The sequence below is a fragment of the Panthera tigris genome, chromosome F3 (assembly GCF_018350195.1).
Source record: "Panthera tigris isolate Pti1 chromosome F3, P.tigris_Pti1_mat1.1, whole genome shotgun sequence".
In the NCBI taxonomy this organism is placed as follows: domain Eukaryota; kingdom Metazoa; phylum Chordata; class Mammalia; order Carnivora; family Felidae; genus Panthera; species Panthera tigris.
The window spans coordinates 35542808-35563274 of record NC_056678.1 but is presented as its reverse complement, the minus strand read 5'-3'; the positions used below and the strand labels follow the sequence as shown (position 1 = coordinate 35563274).

Here is a 20467-nt window from a genome sequence, read left to right as displayed (position 1 = left end):
AGACAAGACAGTGGGTTTCATTTGGGATATGATGGATTCGAGGTGCCTGGGAGATACAAAGGAAGCAGTTAGGACTTTGGGAATTAGACCTTAAGCTTAAAAGAAAAAAAAAAAAACAAAGAGAAGAGAAAAGATTTTTGCTTCAATAAGAAATCTAACAATCAGTTATCAGGAGCTGGAGGGTTGAGGAAATAGGGAGAGCTTGGTAAAGGGTTATAAGTTTTCGTATATAAGATGAAGAAGTTCCGAGGATCTAAAATAAAACACACGGACTATATTTGATAACACTGTATTATATAATTGAAATTTGCCAAGAAAGTAAAACTTAAATGTTCTCACACACAATAAAAGGATAACTGTGTGAGATGGTGGATGTGTTCATCAACAAGATGGGTGGTGGGGCACCTGGATGGCTCAGTCGGTTAAGCATCCGACTTCGGCTCAGGTCATGATCTCATGGTCCGTGGGTTCGAGCGCCGCTTTAGGCTCTGCGTTAATAGCGCAGAGCCTGGACCCTGCTTTGGATTCTGTGTCTCCCTCTCTCTCTGCCCCTCCCCTGCTCACGCTGTCTCTCTCTCTCAGACATAAACATTGAAAAATTAAAAAAATAAAAAGATGGGTGGCCGGGGGGGGGGGGCGGGCGTCTTTTCTCAAGGTGCACAAATATGAAATCAGAGTGATATGTTCTTTAAAAATCTTAAAATTTAGTCACTTACACTTCAATAAAGCTGATATTTAAAAAAAGAAACCCAACAGAGTGAAAAGTTTGAGTTTACTTTCAGGATTGCATGTGACAAGTGCGCTGATTTTATTTCTGGATTTGCAAAGAAAACTCACAGGTGTTTGTCACAGTCAAAAGCAGCAATGTAATTTAAATATGATCCCAGACAAAAAATAATTTGTGAAGGTAACCAGTTGGAATCGTAGACTTTTCCAGAGTTAAAAGTTACAGTCAAGTGGCAGAGTAATGATCTCTAAAGTCTTAGAAATAACCTCTGCAAGGTCAGTTTTATGATGCAGGTACCTGCTTTTGTGAGGCTATAGGGGAAGACAAAATATTTCCTCCTTATTTTGCCGAGATTTCTTTGACTAACTTGTAGAAACTTTGACAGTTTGGAGACTCAAAATTTACATATGGGACTGAATAGGGCAGAATAAGAGTTTTGTTACCGACAGAGTTTATGAAGCGTGAAAGTTTTTGCACCTACAGAAGACAGTTGGGCTCAGAGGTCTGTGAGTGATTCCTGGGTGATGGTCATCGTCACGGGAGTAGGTGAGTTCCTCTCCGGAAGATGATGAAGACTGGAGGAAAAAGAACCCCCCAGAACAGGCCCCCAGGGGTGCCAGAGTCTCTGCTCTGGGTGTAGTGTTGGGTCTCACGATCACCAAAGGCCACAGTGAAGACCCAACCAATGACTTCTGGGTCAAGTCCAAGTGGGCTTTCCTCTGCGCTGGGGTTTAATTGAAGTTCCCTTGTGATGCAGGCAGACGTCATTGCAATTGTATATCATTCTTCTGATGATGCTTTGACTCCAGGAATTCTGGTCCCGTTAGGGTCACATGCCAACCCCAATCCCCTCACTTCCTTCTCTAACATTTCTTCTCAGTGTTTTCTGAGTTCCAGCTGTGCACCACGCCAAGCTACCTCGCAGCAATTCCGAGGGGCGTGTATAGTTTTCATTCCTATTTTATAAAAGAGGAAATTGAAGCTTAGAGGAGCTGCGTATCCGGCCCAGGGCCACACAGTTCCCATCTGGTGGAACCAAGATTCAATCCACATAGCCTGGATCTGACTCCAGAGCCCATGCCCCAGGGCCTGGCCACATACTGGCCTCTTGTGTCCCCAGCACTGTGCCTGTGGCCTCGGCGTGAGGCTGAGACATGAATTCCTCACTCTAGTGTAGGGTCTGTGTGTGTGGCTGCCTTTTATCTCCTGTCATAGCCTGTGGAGGGAGGGGAACTAGTTTTTGTTCATTCTTTCCCTCCTCACGGTCCTCTGCTGAACGGTTGAGGATATGAGGACTTCAGGTTAAGGAGGGGGAAGAGCCTGGGGTAAAATCGTTGTGGTCTGTTCTCATTAAGGGACAGGTGTGTCTTACCTTAAAATCAGTAGGAGCTCAGGGTCGCCTGGGTGGCTCAGTCGGTTAAGCATCCGACTCTTGGTTTCAGCTCAGGTCATGATCTTGTGGTTCGGGAGTTCAAGCCCCATGTCAAGCTCTGTGCTGACAGCACAGAGCCTGCTTGGGATTCGTAATCTTTCTCCCTCTCTCTGCCCCTCCCAGTCGCTCTCTCTCAAAATAAATGAGCTTTAAAAAAATTTTAAATAAATCAGTTAAGCTCTGGCCTTGACAAAATAAACACTGTAAGAGTAGATATGGATGTGGGGCAGTATTACCTTTCTTTAAAACATTTTATCATTAGGTGCTTTTTTTTTTAATGTTTATTCATTTTTGAGAAAGAGAGTGTGAGCAGGTGAGGGGCAGAGAGAGAGGGAGGGACAGAGAATCTGAAGTGGGCTCTACCCTGACATCAGAGAGCCCTGCTTGGGGCTTGAACCCATGAACCACAAGATCATGACCTGAGCCTAAGTTGAACACTTAACCAATTGAGCCACCCAGGCGCCCCTGTCACGAAATGCTTCTGCATGTGAATTCAACAAACATTTATTGAGTACTTTAACTGTGTGAGGCACAGTGCTAGGTACTAGGTGAGGCAGAGACGAGTAAACACCCACCTCTGACTTCAAGGACCTTGAGGTCTAGTGTTGCGGACAGACTTCGGATGTTAATTATAAGCCGAGTCAGAATCAAAATGATAAACACTGAGTTGTAATTAGAATATGGAGACTGGCTTGGAGGAAAGAAGGGGCCATTGGATAAGGGGCTGGCAGAATGAGGAGGAATTAAAGAGGGAAGAAGGACCAGCAGGTGATATGGGCAGGAGTGTCCTAGGAAAGTATTTGGGACTGTCAGAGATCCAGGTTGTTCAGGCCAGCCAAAGCATGGGGGCTCAGACCTAACCCCCGAAAAGGTCTTTGCCAGAAGCCAGTTGAGTGAGTGCCAATTCCTGAAGGATCAGTTTGCTGAAACCAAATTTGCTGAATTTATCGGATTATCAATTTACTGAACATTGTTTTATTTTTTTAATATAATTTGTTGTCAAATTGGCTCACGTACCGTGTGTAAGATGTACTCTTGGTTGTGGGGGTAGATTCCCATGGTTCGTCGCTTACCTACAACACCCAGTGCTCATCCCAACAAGTGCCCTCCTCAGTGCCCATCACCCGTTTTCCCCTCTCCCCCGTCCCCTATCCACCCTCAATTTGTTCTCTGTATTTAAGAGTCTCTTATGGTTTGCCTCCCTCCCTCTCTGTTTGTAACTATTTTTCCCCTCCCCCACGGTCTTCTGTTCAGTTTCTCAAGTTCCACATATGAGTGAAAACATATGGTATCTGTCTTTCTCTGACTGACTTATTTCACCCAGCATAATACCTTCCAGTTACATCCACGTTGCTACAGATGGCAGGATTTCATTCTTGCTCATTGCCAGGTAGTATTCCATTAAAAATACAAACCACATCTTCTTTATCCATTCATCAGTTCTGAACATTGTTTTAAATATGCATTTTGAATATACTCAATGATTACAAATATATGAATTTTGAACATGACTAACCAATATGTTCTTTGTAGCAGTATCTTAGGTATTTCTATTCAAATTCTTAAAGGTAGGGATTTAATCTTATGGCTGTGTTTTTATAAATATTCTCATGACTATTTTCCCCTGGTATATCCAATGTGTATATTTTTATTGTGAACATGACAACTGCAACAATTCATATGAGTAATTTTCACTTTATACTACTAGCCTCTTGAGTTTTTATAGCCAAATTTTATTTTGCCAATGCATTGGTATTTTTATTTTATTTTATTTTATTTTATTTTATTTTATTTTAATTAAAAAGCTTCCATTTAATTTTTTAAAAATACGTATGGGTATTCTTATATCTCTTTCTTCAGTCTCACTGAAATTCAACAAACATGAACTTATCAAAAATTGAAGAAACTCATTTCTATTGTTTTTACAGTTCATAACAATTTTTATTGGATGGGAGAAATTTATCATACTTGCAAATTTCACAGATGATTTGGTGGATTGTTTTTCACTATGTGGAACCAGCCTTTCCCCCGTCTGTCTCCTGTCTCATCCAGATGGTTAGCCAAGAGGAAGAGAGAGACTAGAGATCAGGAAGGAGAAAAGAGAGGTGCAAACAAAAAAGAAAGGTGGTGTGTAAGGGCCCAAAATCTGGTCCTGGCTCCTTTCTACCTCTTTAGACAGCTTGCATGTATTCGGTACAAATTTTGTAAACATATTTTAGTAAGAGAATGCATTTGATAAGTTGGTCATCAGATTGAATTTATTTTTTCAGCAGAACTGTCTTAGCAGCTATGTTTGGAGCTCGGGGACTAGGCTGAGCATCAGACGGAATTGCCCACAGCCGACAGCAGCTGAAGGCATGGCTTCATCAGAAATGAATTTTGGAAAGATGAGGTTAAATGAGCCATTACTCAATGAGGACGTTAGGCCCCTCCACATAGTGTGAAGGGTCATTATAAGCCTTTTCCCCCCAGTAATGTGGAACAGAAATATAGGTCATCATAAATTGTTTTTTTTTTTCTTCTACAACGTGGGACAGAAATATCTCTGAGCGAAATTTTGAGGGCACTCCCTTTATTTACTCCTTTTATTTACATAATTCATATTATGAATTATGGACACATGGGGAGTGTAGAATTATCTGGATCTAATACGTGTCAGAATAAAAGATGAAATTCAGTATTTCCTTAGGAGTTAACTTCATACAGTCCTTTGAGAACAAGGACTATTTTTTTTTTGATGTTTGTTCATTTTTGGGAGAGAAAGTGTGAGCAGGAGAGGGGCAGAAAGAGAGGGAGACACAGAATCCGAAGCAGGCTCCAGGCTCTGAGCCATCAGCACAGAGCCTGATGCAGGGCTTGAACTCATGACCCGCGAGATCATAACCTGAGCTGAAGTCGGACACTTAACCCACTGAGCCACCCAGGCGTCCCAGAGAACGAGGACTATTTTTAATGTAAATTTAAGATACATTGTTTTTCCCAAAGAGAACAGGAGTGGTGGAGAGAAAAGTGTCCCTCATGATTTTGCTTAAAATCATGTCTTTAAATAGTCTGATTAAATAATGAAAGTACATTTGTCACACAAATTTTTACTTTTCTTTGTAAATCTATAGTTATATGTATCTCTCCATAAACCATTCTTTCAAAACTGCAAATTGCTTGATGGTTTATTGTCTTTGTTGACAGTTGTCATGAGGAACTCTCAATACTACACAGATCTGGCTCCTTTTCTCTGTCTCATCATTTGCTTGCTTTTTGGTTTTATTTTGTTTTACATTTGTTCCCTCTTCTCCAACTCCTCTGCCATTTCCTTGGTCAGACCATCTTGTGGCTCACGTGGCCAACTGCAATAGTCTTCCTTAACTACCCTGTTTCCTCTCTCTGTTTACTTCAGTCTGTCATGTACACATCTGCCATACTGCTCTTTTCAGAGCATGGTAACGAGTCACTCCTTAGCTTCAAAGTAAACAAAGGGTAAACAAAACCCAAAACAAAAAACAACGATTCTTTATTCCCTAAAGAGTAGCATCTATAAATTCCTAAACCTGACCCTTACATCCTATTCAGACACATGTATAAGCTGCCCCTTCTTAGCAACCCCCTCTCCTCTCCTCTGAGCAAAGTACTTCCACAGAGACTAACACTCACTGTCTTGTGCTGTGACACTGTATTCATGTCCTCTCTTCCACTCTAGGCCTTAATTTTCTTGAAGATGTGGACCCCACAGCATTTATCCTGGTGCATTAGGACAAGTAGGAATTCAATGACTATTTATTTTTGTTTATTTGTTTTTTGAAAGAGAGAGAGAGAGAGAGAGAGAGTGACCAGGGGAGAGGGGCAGAGAGAGAGAAAGAGAGAGAGAGTGAGAGAGAGAGAGAGAGAGAGAAAGAGAGAGAATTCCAAGCAGACTCCACACTCAGCATGGAGCCCAACTCAGGGCCCCATCCCATAACGCTGGAATCATGATCTGAGCTGAAATCAGGAGTTTGCTGCTCAACAGATTGAACCACCCAAGTGTCCCTCAATGACTGTTTATCAAATTGAGTTCTTTTGGCAGAAAACTGTGGGAGAAGCATCAGGTCATGCACCCCAGTGCTCCTCTAAATGGGATGCATGATAGAAAAAAGAAAATGGCAGCCTGGCCCTTACCTAGGCTGTGGAAAGTCTCTGATCCAACTCTGTTCCAAATGACCTTGGTCGCTGCTCTATTTGCTACTGTTCTTGGTGAGTAATAGAGAGGTATGTTCAGATTGGCAACAAACATTCAAGATCATCCACTCATTCACTCTTAAGACTCACAGATGATTCAACTTTGAGCAGAAAGCCACATTCAGCAACAAGGGATTTATTTGATCAGAAACTTAGAATTTGAAGGTTAAGAGGATTTGGAGTTATTTGGGATTTAAGGGTACTTTGTTTTATCCACAAAGGAAGCAGTTTTCTAGACACTTCCTCCTACCATTTCTCCTCCAGGGATTTCCAAAACAATCTGTTTCCCAAGCATGACTTGAAACAAATCTATACGACCTATCAGCCTGACTGAGCAATTTTCACTGCTTCTGGGTCTATCTAGAATAGAGAGGGGAACTAAGTATAGACTTCTACTAGGGCTCTGCAAATGTAAATGAATCCTCTTAGTTTAATTCTTGCAAGGTCCGCAGGATTAAGGCTTTTATGTTTCAAGGGCTCCATGCTTTTTCCTTCATATCATTCAAAATCCAGCATGTACAAAAAAATGCCAATTAAAAATGTTGTTCTTATCCATCTCCCAGCCCCCGGGGTTTCCCTTTCCTGAGGCAACCAATCTGACACGACGTTTTTATCATTACCATCATCATTATCCTTTACCAGCAAATGCGTGTTACTCATCACTCACTGGATTCCTTGAACAATGAGGATAATAGGAGTTGTAATTTTTCTTGATTAGAGGGGAAACGAATGGTTCTTCCCCTAAAAATCATACTACTGAAATACTAAGATGCTGTGTTTCAAGGCATTAACTTCCGCCATTCTTCGTCATTTTCAGGTGGTTGTGGTCCTCCACCGAATTTATTCTTTGCTTCCCCAATAAATGTGTTGAACCAGACTTCCTTCAACTCTGGGACTATCCTGAAATACACCTGCCGTCCTGGCTACACTAGGGATCCTTACAAAAGTCAGGATGTTACCTGCCGATACAAGTCATGGAACTACGATCAGTTCTGTGTCAGTAAGTATGAACATTTATTTTTCTTATTTGCGCTTTTCCCCTCTTTGCAAAATTGTCTCAGGAATTAAGCTTTCTGACTGCAAGTGATGGTATTTGGTTACTGAGAAACCATCCAGTTGTCAGTTACTGATTCCAATGTACGCACGCGTGCTACCTTTTGAAAAACATACATAAAAAAACCAAAGAAAACAAAAATTACAAAGTACCTAGTTGCAGTGAAAAATAAGTTTATCCTTTACAACGCAGTTCAGTAAACACTTCTTTCCAAAGTGAACTGCAAATTCAATTTTACTATTTTGAAAACCATATTCATTCTTTACAAAGATGCCTGGGCGGCTCAGTGGGTTGAGCTTCCGACTCGATTTCGGCTCAGGCTATAATCTCACGGTTTATGGAATTGAGCCCCAAATTGGGCTCTGCACTGACAGCACGGAACCTGTTTGGGATTCTCTCTCTCTCCCTTTCTTTCTGCCCCTCCGCTGCTTGCATGCACTCTGTCATCTCAAAATAAACACATAAACTTAAAACAAAAAGTTATGTGGCTAGAGAGTGGTAATGTAGTTTCCAAAGAAACTTCACCCAAAATATTTGCTGTGTTTGGAAGAAGGTTCTGTGATTCACTTGTGGTTGAGAATATATTCCGTAACGTTTTTCCAATAGAAAGGGTATTCAGTCTACGCTTTTTATTGTACCTTTTGTAACTCATGACATGCATTTTCGACTGGCCTCAATACAAAGTATATGCCACAAATATAGAATGGACCATAGCTCCCTAATCAGTGTCTATCCTGGGTCGTAGACTCCATTACCACAGTGATTTAGCGGAGTCCTTTTCTCTAGTGGTGAAATGTACCAGAAAAATATGGGATCACGTTTTGTATTCATTTATCCCCCAAATAACATTTAGTGATTCAGGATCAGAAATAAGTTTGAATTTCAGCTTCTGGGTCTTTCTGGAAGCATAGGCCAGAGCTAATCAATCAATCTTCTTGTCTAGTGCCTTATCTGTGAATACTTGGAATCACTAATTATCATTTTAATTTTTTTTTTTTTTTTGTCAGAGAAAAGATGCAAACATCCTGGAGAATTACAAAACGGGCAAGTGATAGTTAAGACAGATATCTTGTTTGGATCACGCATAGAATTCGTCTGCTCAACAGGGTGAGTGCGAAGCAATCTAGAAACAATTCTTTTCAATTAATTTTTTAAAAAGTAGCGAATGTGTTCATATAGTTCAAAAGTAAAAGTGATATAAGACCGTATACGCTGAGGATTGTCACTTCTACTCTCTCACCCTCCACCCATTCCTTTGTGTCCTTAAACAGGGATCCACTTTTTTGCTTTCTTCTGTATCTTTCTGGTGTTTATCTTTAAAAATACAAGTTAAGAAATTAGTATACGTTTTTATTGCACCTTTCCAATAACGAACATAACTTTGAATCTTTCTTTCTTTCTATCTCTCTTTTTCTTTCTTTCTTTCTTTCTTTCTTTCTTTCTTTCTTTCTTTCTTTCTTTCTCTGAGAGAGAGTGCAGGTGGGGGAGAGGGGCAGAGGGAGGGAGAGAATCCCAAGCGGGCTCCACGTTCAGCATGGAGTCCAATGCCAGGCTTGATCCCACAACCCTGGGATCATGACCTCAGCTGAAATCAAGGGTTGGGTGTTCAACTGACTGAGCTATCCAGGCACCCCTGAGTCTTGCCTTGTTTTCTACTCATCAGTGTATACAGAACATAGTTTCATGTTTGTGCCTAGAAGTTTCTTATTGATTTGCCTTTACAACATCAAAGAATGTTATTGTACGATGCTTCACGGATTAGCAATCTCTTTGATGGATCCATAGATATTTCCAATTTTTGCTATTCCGAACAGTGTTCTGATGCATTACTTGGCACATATATAAATTTTTACAGATGTAGTTATATCTATAGGGTCAATTTCCAGAGTGGGATTTCTGGGTCAAAAAGTACACGTCTTTGAAAATTTTAAAGATATTGCAAAATTGCTCTCCTTAGCGGTTCCAGTGTTTTGCAGGGTATGTAAATGCCTTTCTCTTCAAAAACTTTCTGTAGTGTCAATCTTTAGAAACCTTGTAAACTTTTTGAAAGTTTTGCAATTTAAGACGTAGAACTGGAAGCTCACTATAGTTTCAACATATATTTCTCTTATTATGAGTGAGGTTGAGCATATTTTTATGTGTTCAAGAGACATTTGTATTTATTTGTGGACTATTTGCCATATTCCTTTGCTTAGTTTTTCAATTAATTTGTTGACATTTTTATTCTTAATTTCTAGGGTAGATATGTACATACATAAACCTACACACACACACACACACACACACACACACACACACAAGATATATACACATGAACCTATGCATATTAGGGTTTAGACCTTTTTTTCTGATATGAACTGCAGACTTTCCCCCCAAGTATATAATTTTTATTTTGACTTGGTATTGATACATTTTTTTTTCTTCTCAAGGAAAAGCTGTACTTCGGCTTCAAGTTTATCGATTTCTCTTTTCAAAATGGCTTCTGGGGGTGCCTAAGCGGCTCAGTCAGTTAAGTGCTGGATTCTTTTTTTTTTTTTTTTAATTTTTTTTTTTAACGTTTATTTTTGAGACAGAGAGAGACAGAGCATGAACGGGGGAGGGGCAGAGAGAGAGGGAGACACAGAATCGGAAACAGGCTCCAGGCTCCGAGCTGTCAGCACAGAGCCTGACGCGGGGCTCGAACTCACGGACCGCGAGATCGTGACCTGAGCCGAAGTCGGACGCTTAAGCGACTGAGCCACCCAGGCGCCCCTAAGTGTTGGGTTCTTAATTTTGGCTCAAGTCATTATCTCATTCTCATGAGTGTGTTCTATGCCGGGTTTGGAGTCTGCTTAGGATTCTGTCTCTCCCTCTGCCCCTCCCCTGCATGCGCACTCTCTCTCTCTTCATTTCAAATGAATAAGTGAAAAAAAAAAATAAAATAAAATAAAATAAAATAAAATAAAATAACTTCTAGATTTTAGGTCTTCATTTAAAAGCCCTTCTCCAATACAAGATTTTAAACGATTTGCCTAGATTTCTTCTACTGCTTGTACGTTTTCATATTTTTTGATGTTTAAAGCTTTGATCCATTTGGAGTCAATATACAATATACAGCACGAGGTGCCTATTTTAGGCAATGCTTTTCCATATGACTGGAACCTGTTACCCCAAAAGTCCATCTTCAGTTTACAAATTTGAGAGTGCTTTTCGGTACTGTAATAAATTCTCATACGTGTCTTGTATATATCGTGTATGTATCTATATATGTTTCTACTCAAAGCCATTGTTTTGCCTGTATATTAATATACATATTTCACAGTGACCTACTTATCAAGACTTTATAATGTGTTTTAATAGCCAATATGGGTAGTCCTGCCTCCTTGCCTTTAAAAAAATTTTTCCTGACAATACTTGTTCTCTACATAAAGTTTTAAGTTAAGCATCTTTTATTTTATTTTTAAAAAGTATACTTATTTTGAAAGACAGGGAGGGGGAGAGACAGAAAGAGAGAGAGAGAGAAAGAGAGAGAGAGAATGAGAGGGGGAGGGGCAGAGACAGAGGGGGCAGAGGGCCCAAAGCAAGCTCTGTGCGAAGAGCACAGAGCCCTACACGTGGCTCAAACTCGGGAACTGTGAAATCATGACCTGAGCCAAAGCTGGATGCTTAACTGACTAAGCCACCCAGGCATCCCTAAATTTAGGCATATTTTAGATTCAGTGCTGGGGGGTTGGGGGAGAGGGGAAAGTCGGTGATGGGCATTGAGGAGGGCACTTGTTGGGATGAGTACCAGGTGTTGTATGGAAGCCAATTTGACAATAAATTATATTAAAATGCAAAAAATAAAAATAAAAAAAATCAGTGCTGGATTAGTGTTTAACTTCATTTTTGAAGAATAGGCTTTTTTTTTTTTTTTTCCTTTTTTTAATGTTGAGTCTCCCTGGACAAGAACAGGTTCTTACAGGGGATGCAAAACTTCTCCTCTCCCCTCTCAGATTCTCTGAATGGGCCTGAATTAGGCTGATATAAAACAGATTAACAGGAGAAAAGCATACACATTTTATTTTTAGACATACATGGGAGCCTACACAGGAAAACTGAAGACCCAAGAAGTGATTAGGCCTAAGTGTTTATATGCTAGGTTGAATAAAAAGTAACAATTGTAGAAAAGTAACAAAATACATGGGGAGGCTGCAGGAAGATTAAGGGTTATTTCCGCAAGGTCTGTCTGTATAGATTTCTCTTGGCTTCAACTCCTCATCTCTGGTGAAAAGATTGTTTTTTTCCTCGCGGTCGCGGTATAGGGAGAGCATCTTCTACATGAAGAGTTTTATCTCCTGCTTTCAGAAAGAAAAGAAGTCCAAGTGCCCTTCCTATGTCTGCCATTTCAAGTGCTTTTAGCTCAAAATAATCTTTAGTAATTTTACTCTTTGTTGTCTTGGAACAGGTCACTTAGTGCAACATTTTGTGCCGCGAGCTGCTATTTTAAAATGTAGATTATTATTTTACTTCTGTAATACTTGCTTGATATGCATTTCAAAATAGCTATTTTGCTTTGTGTTGTGTTCCTTCTTCAGGTTCTCCGACTGAGTATGTGTCGATTCTCCTTTGCTTGCTATCCGTGCTTAACATTTTCCTCTAATGTTGTTGCTCCCTTTAGTTTGGTTTTCTCACATTTATCCTTATTTATCCCTTATGGCTCCCAAGACAGAAAGCGAGAAGATTCACAACGCAAGTGCTGTCGGAACACTAAAGTGTTCCTATCGGAATAGCTGGAAACCACACTTTTCACTTGGTTTCCTGAGTAGTTTGGAAAATGTACCTTTTTAAGAAGTTTCAAAATGACGAAATGCTTACATCTCAGTGTCTCTTGTCTTATTAAAAGATTAGTTTTTCTTTAAGTCATTATTAAATAAATCCAACTAGGATTATTACGTATTATTATTTATTATTAAATAAAGCCAACTGGAGGTCCCATTTGCATTAATCTTCAATCGGAGTGTACATTTATTCCTTGATGATAGCACAATTTTAAGACATACTAACAGTGCTTTTTCTTTCTGTTACCATAATATACAGAGGGCAGTAAGACAAACTGAAGAAAGCTTAGAACTTGTCAAGAGCTATAAAAATGGGGATCGTGAACAGAGAGTAATGGTGTATTGGAGAGGGTAAGCACCTATAAGTCAGAGGGAGGCTGCCTGTCCGAGGACAGGAACGTTTGGGGCCAGTAACCTGGCTGGTACCGACATCTACAAAACACTTCGGAAGACACTCGAATGAGCCTTTTACCCTACATCGCCCCTTTTGAGCTCGGGATAAACCCCGTGCCTGACAGATAGTCGCTGCCCGCCAACAGATTCCAGAATAAAAGAATGAATGAACGAACACACACATCTCACTGCGGTGATAAGTTTTACTGAACGGAGAGCTCGGTGGGAAGTGCTGTTTAGAAAACATCGTTTCTTCACTGTTTAATATTGCGTAAGCAGTTAATGTATTTAGACCCCTTTGTCCAGCTTCATTTAGAGTCAGAGGAATTTCATTACAATCTTTGGCCCTCTCTTATTCAGATACGTTTTAGTTGGTTCAGCCACTAGTCATTGTGAGATCCAAGATAGAGGAGTTGATTGGAGCGATCCTCTCCCGCAATGTATAAGTAAGTAAAGACTTTTTCTGACTTGACCACAAACCTACATCAACCATGTTCGGTACTAAAACTCCCGTGTATCTTTGCTGCGTCTTCTACCCGCCATTAAAATCTGCATCATGAAGTTTAGGTTTGCAAGGATACCTTCCCTGATGATTTCTTTCTCTTCACTCACTCATCCCAGTCGCCAAGTGCGATCCTCCTCCAGCCATCAGTAATGGGAAGCACAACGGTGGAGATGAAGATTTCTATACATATGGCTCCTCTGTCACCTACAGCTGTGACCCCAACTTCTCGCTCTTGGGCAAAGCCTCCATTTCTTGCACAGTGAAAAATAAAAAGACAGGCGTCTGGAGCCCAAGTCCTCCTACTTGTAAAAGTAAGTCACGGTGCCTGTAGGGGCTCAGTTGGGTAAGCATCTGACCCTTGACAGTGGCTCAGGTTGTGATCTCGGGGTCATGAGATCGAGCCCCTCTCCTCCACATCGAATCCCACACGGAGCCTCTCATCAGCCTCCGCCCTGAGCATGGAGCCTGCTTGGGGTTCTCTCTCTCCCTCTCTCTCTGCCCCATTCGAACTCATGCGTACTCTCTCTCTCTCTCTCAAAATAATTTAAAAACTTAAAAAAAAAAAAAAGCTAAGTCACAATGATGCATTTTGACTTGGAAGGTGAATTTGGCTTGGAAGGTGAATTTGTTGGGGGAAATGGGATGATGACAAGACTAATTATTGCCATGATGTATGCATGTATTCTCTCAACTGGTACTCATGCATGATGTACCGCTGTGCAGTGACAAACAGCACCAATATCTCATTGGCTTTGCAAAGTAAAGGTTGGTTTTCATTCACACTCAGTCTGCTGAGTGTCCAGGAGACTCCAGGGCAGCTGTAGTCTAGGTGGAAATTTAGCAACAAACTTAGCAGCTTTGATCTTGTGGTATTTCCACATCAACATGTGCTTTCAAAATCTGTTCAGTGGGTGAAGAGAGAAAAGTAAATCATGCCCTGGCTTTTAAAAAGAGCCTTGGGGGCGCCTGGGTGGCTCAGTCTGTTAAGGGTCTGAGTCTTGATTTCGGCTCATGATCTCACGGTCCGAGAGTTCGAGCCCCGCATCGGGCTCTGTGCTGACAGCTCGGAGCCTGCAGCCTGCTTCAGATTCTGTGTCTCCCTCTCTCTCTGCCCCTCTCCTGCTTGCTCGCTGTCTCTCTCTCCCCAAAATAATAAATAAACGTTTAAAAAATGTTCCCTATGGGTCCACTTGACATATAGTGTATCAGGCTTTTGTGTTACAGTTGACACAGGATTAACAACAACAGTAATATCTTCATTGCCATTTCTCTCTTAAGACCCGCTTGTCTCTTCTTGTGATTCTTTCTTTAGAAGTCACTTGTCCTAAGCCAGAGATTCAAAATGGAAAAATCATCTTGGGATTTGGACCCCACTATACTTATAGAGACTCCATGGTGTTTGACTGCAATAGAGGTTTTATTCTCAAAGGAAGCAGTTTAATCCACTGTGAAGAAGATAACAACTGGGACCCTCCTCCTCCCACTTGTGAGCTCAGTAAGTACGGGCCATGAAAGGATTTCAATGTTTCCATCTAAATTACCCAGAAATGCTGGTGAGGGCATACTTGTATGCCTAGACCCACTTGCCCCACCGTGAACATTTAAATTTAGATCAATGACTGTCTTTGTCTTGTAGTTATTGGGAAAAAAATGATTAGCGTCCACTTGTGCAGGTTGTGGACTCTCCAACCCTAAAGGGAGACATTAACATTGTAGATTAGTATATTTCGTTCAACAATTCTCTTGCAGTTAGTAGAAAATTGTTTTGTTCCAAAAAAAAAAAAATCATTACATTATGATAACTGATTTGAAAGATAATAAAGTGTCCCGTGTGGAGGGGGGGAATGCCTTTTCCTGACTTCCACCAAAGGATTATATGGCCTAACTATGATTCTGACACTCTGCAATTATAAACTTATGTGAGTCACTGAGAATTACGTTAATACTAATAACGATAACTTGGTGCTAGTCCGTTTTCTGGTGTGGCTGATCCATCAGCCAGGGCAAGATGGTTCCTGACTGAATGAACACATGGCATCCCTTGGTAGGACAGGCTAGTCGATGATCACGGTTGCATCCCGAGTAACGGCATCGCTTCCCCCTTGTTCTTCTTTGACGAGCAGATAGTTGTCTTGGCTTACCAGACATCCCACATGCCTCCTGGGAGATGTATAACTACCAGATGCCAACAAAACAGGGAGTTTATCCTATTGGAGCTATGCTGAAATACAGGTGCCGTGATGGCTATAAACCTACTTCAGATGAGCCTACGAATGTGATATGTCAGGAAAATTTGACTTGGACCCCGCACATAGAGTGTAAGGGTGAGTTTCTGCTTTTTAAATCTTTTTGTATATTAAATGCCCAACCTGGGCTAGTATTTCTTTTTTTCTTTTCTTTTCTTTTTTTTTTTTTTTTTACCTTAAATGGAGGCAATTTTATCTTTCAAGAGAAATTGAGAATTATAATAATTCAACAGAATAGTGCAGTATTATTGTCAGGAGGGATCATGCAAGTCTTGGAGGAGCTGAGAATGATAACCTTTCCTTATCCTCGTTTAAAATCAAATGGGGGGGGGGGCGCCTGGGTGGCTCAGTGGGTTAAGCGTCTGACTTCGGCCCAGGTCATGATCTCACGTCGGGCTCTGGGCTGACGGCTCGGAGCCTGGAGCCCGCTTCACATCCTAGCCAACACCTGCTATTTCTTGTTCTTTTGCTACCAATCGATCTGACAGGGTTGAGGTGATATCGCACTGTGGTTAATTTCATTTCCCTGACGATTAGTGATGTTGAACAACAACTTTTCATGTGTCTGTTGGCCATCTGTATATTTTCTTTAGGAAAAAGTCTATTCAGGCATTTTTAATCAGATTATTTGATTTTTCAGTGTTGAGTTTGAGAAGTTCTTTATATATTTGGGATATTAACCCCTTACTGAATGTACCGTTTACAAATATCTTCTTCCATTCAGTAGGTTGCCTTTTTGCTGTGTCGAGGGATTCCTTCACTGTGCAAAAGCCTTTTATTTTGGCATAGCACCAACAATTTATTTTTGCTTTTGCTTCCCTTGCTTGGAAGCGATAGATCCATAAAAATGTTGCCGATGCTAATGTCCAAGAGATTAATGCCCATGCTTTCTTTTAGGAGTTTTATGGTTTTGGGTCTCACATTCAGGTCGTTAGTCCATTTTGAGTTTATTTTTGTATATGGTGTAAGACAGTGATCCAGCTTCATTCTTTCGCATGTAGCTGTCTAGTCTTCTCAATACTCATTTATTGGAAATACTGTGCTTTCCCCATTGTATAGTCTTGCCTCCTTTGTCACAGATTAGTTGTTTATATAAGCATGGGTTTACTTTGGCGCCCTCTATTCTATTCTAGTGATCTATGTGTCTATTTTTGTCCTAGTACCAGACATTTTTAATTACTACAGCTTTGTAGTATGTCTTAAGAGCTGGGGTCGTGTTACTTCCAACTTTGTTCTTCCTAAGGATTATTTTAGCTATTAGAAGTCTTTATGGTTCCATATAGATTTTAGGATTATTGGTTCTAGTCCTGTGAAAAACACTGTTGGTATTTTGATAGACACTGCATTAAACCCATAGATTGTTTTGGGTGGTATGAACGTTTGAAGAATATTAATTCTGCCAATCCGCAAGCATGGCATATCTCTCCTTTTGTTTGTGTCATCTTCAATTTCTTTCAACAATGCCGTATCGTTTTCAGAGTATAGGTCTTCCACTTCCTTGGTTAAATTTATTCCTAGGCATCTTATTCTTTTTAGTACAATTGTAAATGGGACTAATTTCTTAATTTCTCTTTCTGCTACTTGGTTGTTAGTATATGGAAACTGAATAGATTTCTTTTTTTTAAGCTTTTATTTGTTTATTTTGAAAGAGAAAGAGAGAGAGAGACTGAGAGCAGAGGGGGACAGAGAGAGAGAGGGAGAGAGAGAAAGAATCCCAAGCAGGCTGCACGTTGAAAGCGCAGAGCCCAATGCAGGGCTTGCGCTCACAACTGTGAGATTGTGACCTGAGATGAAATGAAGAGTTGGACACTTAACCGACTGAGCCGCCCAGGGCCCTAAGACACAATAGATTTCTATGTATTGATTTTGCGTCCCGCAGTTGTTCTGAATTTATTAGTGCTAATAGTTTTTTGGAGGAGCCTTTAGGATTTTCTATATATAGTATCATGTCATATGCAAATAGTGACATGCAAAGCAAAGAAGCAAGGTCAAGAGGATGGGAATAAACAATGGGGGGGGGAAGGAAAGTTGGACTAGGGGTTGGGCAGTGCTCTTTAACAAATTTACTTCTTCCTTATCAATCTTATTTACTTCTTCCTTATCAATCTGGATGCTTCTTATTTCTTCTTGTCTGATTGCTACAGCTAGGACTTCCAGTCCTATGTTGAATAAAAGTGGCAAGAGTGGGCATCTTTGTCTTGTTCTTGGTCTTACAGGAAAAGATTTCAGTTTTTCGCCATGATCATTGTAATGAAAAACCATGGGTTTTTCATGTGACCTTATTTTGAGATGTTTCCTTTAAACCCACTTTGTGGACACTTTTTTTGTCACGAATGGATGTTGTATTTTGTCAAATGCTTTTTCTACATCTTTTGAAATGATTATATGTTTTTAAACATGTTTTGCCTCTTGTTAATTTGATGTATCACATTCATTGACTTGCAAATATTGAACCACACTCCCATCCCTGGTATCAATCTCACTGGTTTATATTGAACGGTCCTGTTACTGTATTGGTGAATTTGGTTTGTTAATATTTTGTTGAGGATTTTTGCATCTGTGTTCATTAAGATTATGGCCTGCAGTCTTCTTTTTTAGTGGTGTTTGTTTCTGATTTTGGTATCAAGGTAATGCTGTCACCATAGAATAAATTTGGAAGTTTTCCTTCTGCTATTTCTGGAATAGTTTGAGAAGAATGGACGGTAACTCTTCTTTAAATATTTGGTAGAATTCACCTGGGAATAGTGAGGCCATCTGGCCCTGGACTTTTTTTGTTGGAAGTTTAAAACCTACTTTAAAATCATATTTATTTTACTCACTAGAGTCATTTTGATTTAATTCTTTAATAAAGGATATTTTTTAACCATTTAAAAAGCAGAAGTGAGGGACACCTGGATGCCTCAGCCAGTTAAGCATCCGGCTCTTGATTTCAGCTCGGGTCATGATCTCATGGTTTGTGAGATCCAGTCCCACGGTCAGCATGGAGCCTGCTTGGGGTTCTCTCTCCCTGTCTCTCGCTCTGCCGCTCCCTCACTCATTTTCTCTGTCTCTCAAGATAAATAAGTAAACTTAAAAGAAGAAACTATTAAAAATAATAAAAAGCAGACGTGAAATGGTATTTACTCCAATTATCAGACAATCTGATTCAGTGTGGAATTGCACTCATGACTTAAATACTTAAAAGTATTTTTTACAGTATTACCTAAATATGAATATTATAATTTAGAAAACATATCAGTCTTGGACATTTTTATTGTAATTCATAAATAAATGAGTGGTGAGAGTATTTGAGTATGCCCCAAAGTATCCCCATTGTAATGCTAGTCAATCTCCTCATGTGAAGAATAGGACATTTTAATTTGCTCTGATATTTTCTTTACCTCAAACTATATCAAGTTCTACCTTAAAGTAGTTCTACTAATGAATAAGAAATTATATCCTTATATCAGCTCTTATTGCATTAAAATTAAAGACCTTAATAGCTCTTTCTCTTAAATTTGGCATCAAAGAAGAAAACTCCTGGCCATATGCAAGAATTTAAATGTCTTTCTGTGCATTAGTTGTCAGGTGGCTATAAACTTTTAAGGACAGTTTTCCTCCTGTGACTGAGGCAGCGTAAGCTATTAGCAGGGTTAGTAATGCTGTGACCCTAGTGAACACACAAAGCGATGGATGTCATTTGTCATTGCTTTTGAATACTTCTGAAAATTTACATTTTCATGGAGGTTTCATCCCACTTCTTGTTTTGGAGGCTCCTGATGAAATTCTTTAGTTGGAGGGAAATGACTGGGTTGGAGTCCTTTAGCAATCGGGGGCAGGGAGAGCAGGTCCAAGTGTCCCTGGTACCCTCCTCTGTTTCTCCAATTTCTCTTCAGTGGCGACATCCTCGGAAGGGGGAAATGAGCTTATTATCCATAGGAACTTCACTGAAGTGATTTTACTAACCTTTAGTCTCACTTTTAATTTTTTAGAGGTATGTTGCCCAACACCAGAGCTGAAGAATGGCAAAATCAATGAACAGAGATCTAGTTCTGTCAATAGCTGTGATTTTTTCAATGGAGATGCAGTTTTATATACGTGTTACCAGAAATACAAGTTTGAAGCCAGATGTCAAGGAGATGGCACCTGGTATCCCAAGACACCAACATGTGATGAGAGTAAGAGCTTTTGGATTTGTGTTATTTTAGATGTTTCTTTGTATCAAAGCGATGGAGATTATTAAGGGAAGGTTTGAAATTCGCTAAAAGATTTTGTATACCCTGCACGGTTTTTGGAGTGGATAAATTTGTTAAAGAGCACTCCCCACCCCCTATCCAACTTTCCTTCCCCCCCGCCCCCATTGTTTATTCCCATCCTCTTGACCTTGCTTCTTTGCTTTGCTTTGCTTCGCTTTGCTTTTCTGCATCAGGAAATCGGCCCCATGTAATAGATCAGCTGGACTTTTCAATTATTGCCTCGTTTCTCTTGGTATTTTTGTCTTTTCTTGCCTTCTTTCTGATCCATATGCCTTAATCTGCAGTTCAATACCCACTCAAACCTATTTGAAACCATCCGTCTAAACTTGCTTCCTTTCTTCCTCAAACTTCCTCCTTTCCTTTTGTGTTCATCCATTTAGCTTGCACACACATACCCCAAATATACACCTATGAACCAGGCTCAGGTTTCCTCTGTTCTGTCAATTGGTTATCATGGGTACCTCCCACATAGCCATAAGCGGGAGCTAAAGAGGCACTTGGGCAGTGGTGGATGGGCACAGGTAGGATCCGGGCAGCCTCTTTGTGCCAGATGTTGTGCCATCGGGTCCTGCTCATGCTCAATCCCAGATGACGACTTCCACTTTATAAACGAACGGTTTGCTCCCTGCCTGGCCTTCTAACTTGTTGGTTCTGAGAGACCAAGCTCATGAAGAGTGATGTTGGCACACGCTCACTTCATGACCCAATGTCAGGCACGGTTCCTATCAGGACCAAACAACATGCCAAGAGTTGTGTCTCCAACAGCACATAATTCTCTGCAGCAGTGCATGGCCTTGCTTCAGGATCTCAAGGGTCTATGCTGTGATCGTGCCATTGACATTTGTATGTTTTCCAACTAGAGCCACC

The 20467-nt window shown here is 40.4% G+C and overlaps 1 protein-coding gene across 2 annotated transcripts in view; it reads left to right on the top strand.

Moving 5' to 3' along the window:
• The window catches only part of LOC102960497 (C4b-binding protein alpha chain), a 28021-nt gene that overhangs the window by 3800 nt on the left and 3754 nt on the right, over positions 1-20467 (top strand). Inside the window, exons 2-9 of one of the 2 annotated variants that reach the window (XM_042976964.1) lie at positions 6205-6383; positions 7186-7368; positions 8430-8529; positions 12975-13060; positions 13236-13430; positions 14432-14614; positions 15243-15443; positions 19337-19522. In XM_042976964.1, coding sequence (XP_042832898.1) covers positions 6242-6383; positions 7186-7368; positions 8430-8529; positions 12975-13060; positions 13236-13430; positions 14432-14614; positions 15243-15443; positions 19337-19522 — 1276 coding nt within the window. In that variant the 5' untranslated portion in view covers positions 6205-6241. The remainder of the gene's footprint in view (positions 1-6204; positions 6384-7185; positions 7369-8429; positions 8530-12974; positions 13061-13235; positions 13431-14431; positions 14615-15242; positions 15444-19336; positions 19523-20467) is intronic. The other variant, XM_007096119.3, reaches the window with a different exon arrangement.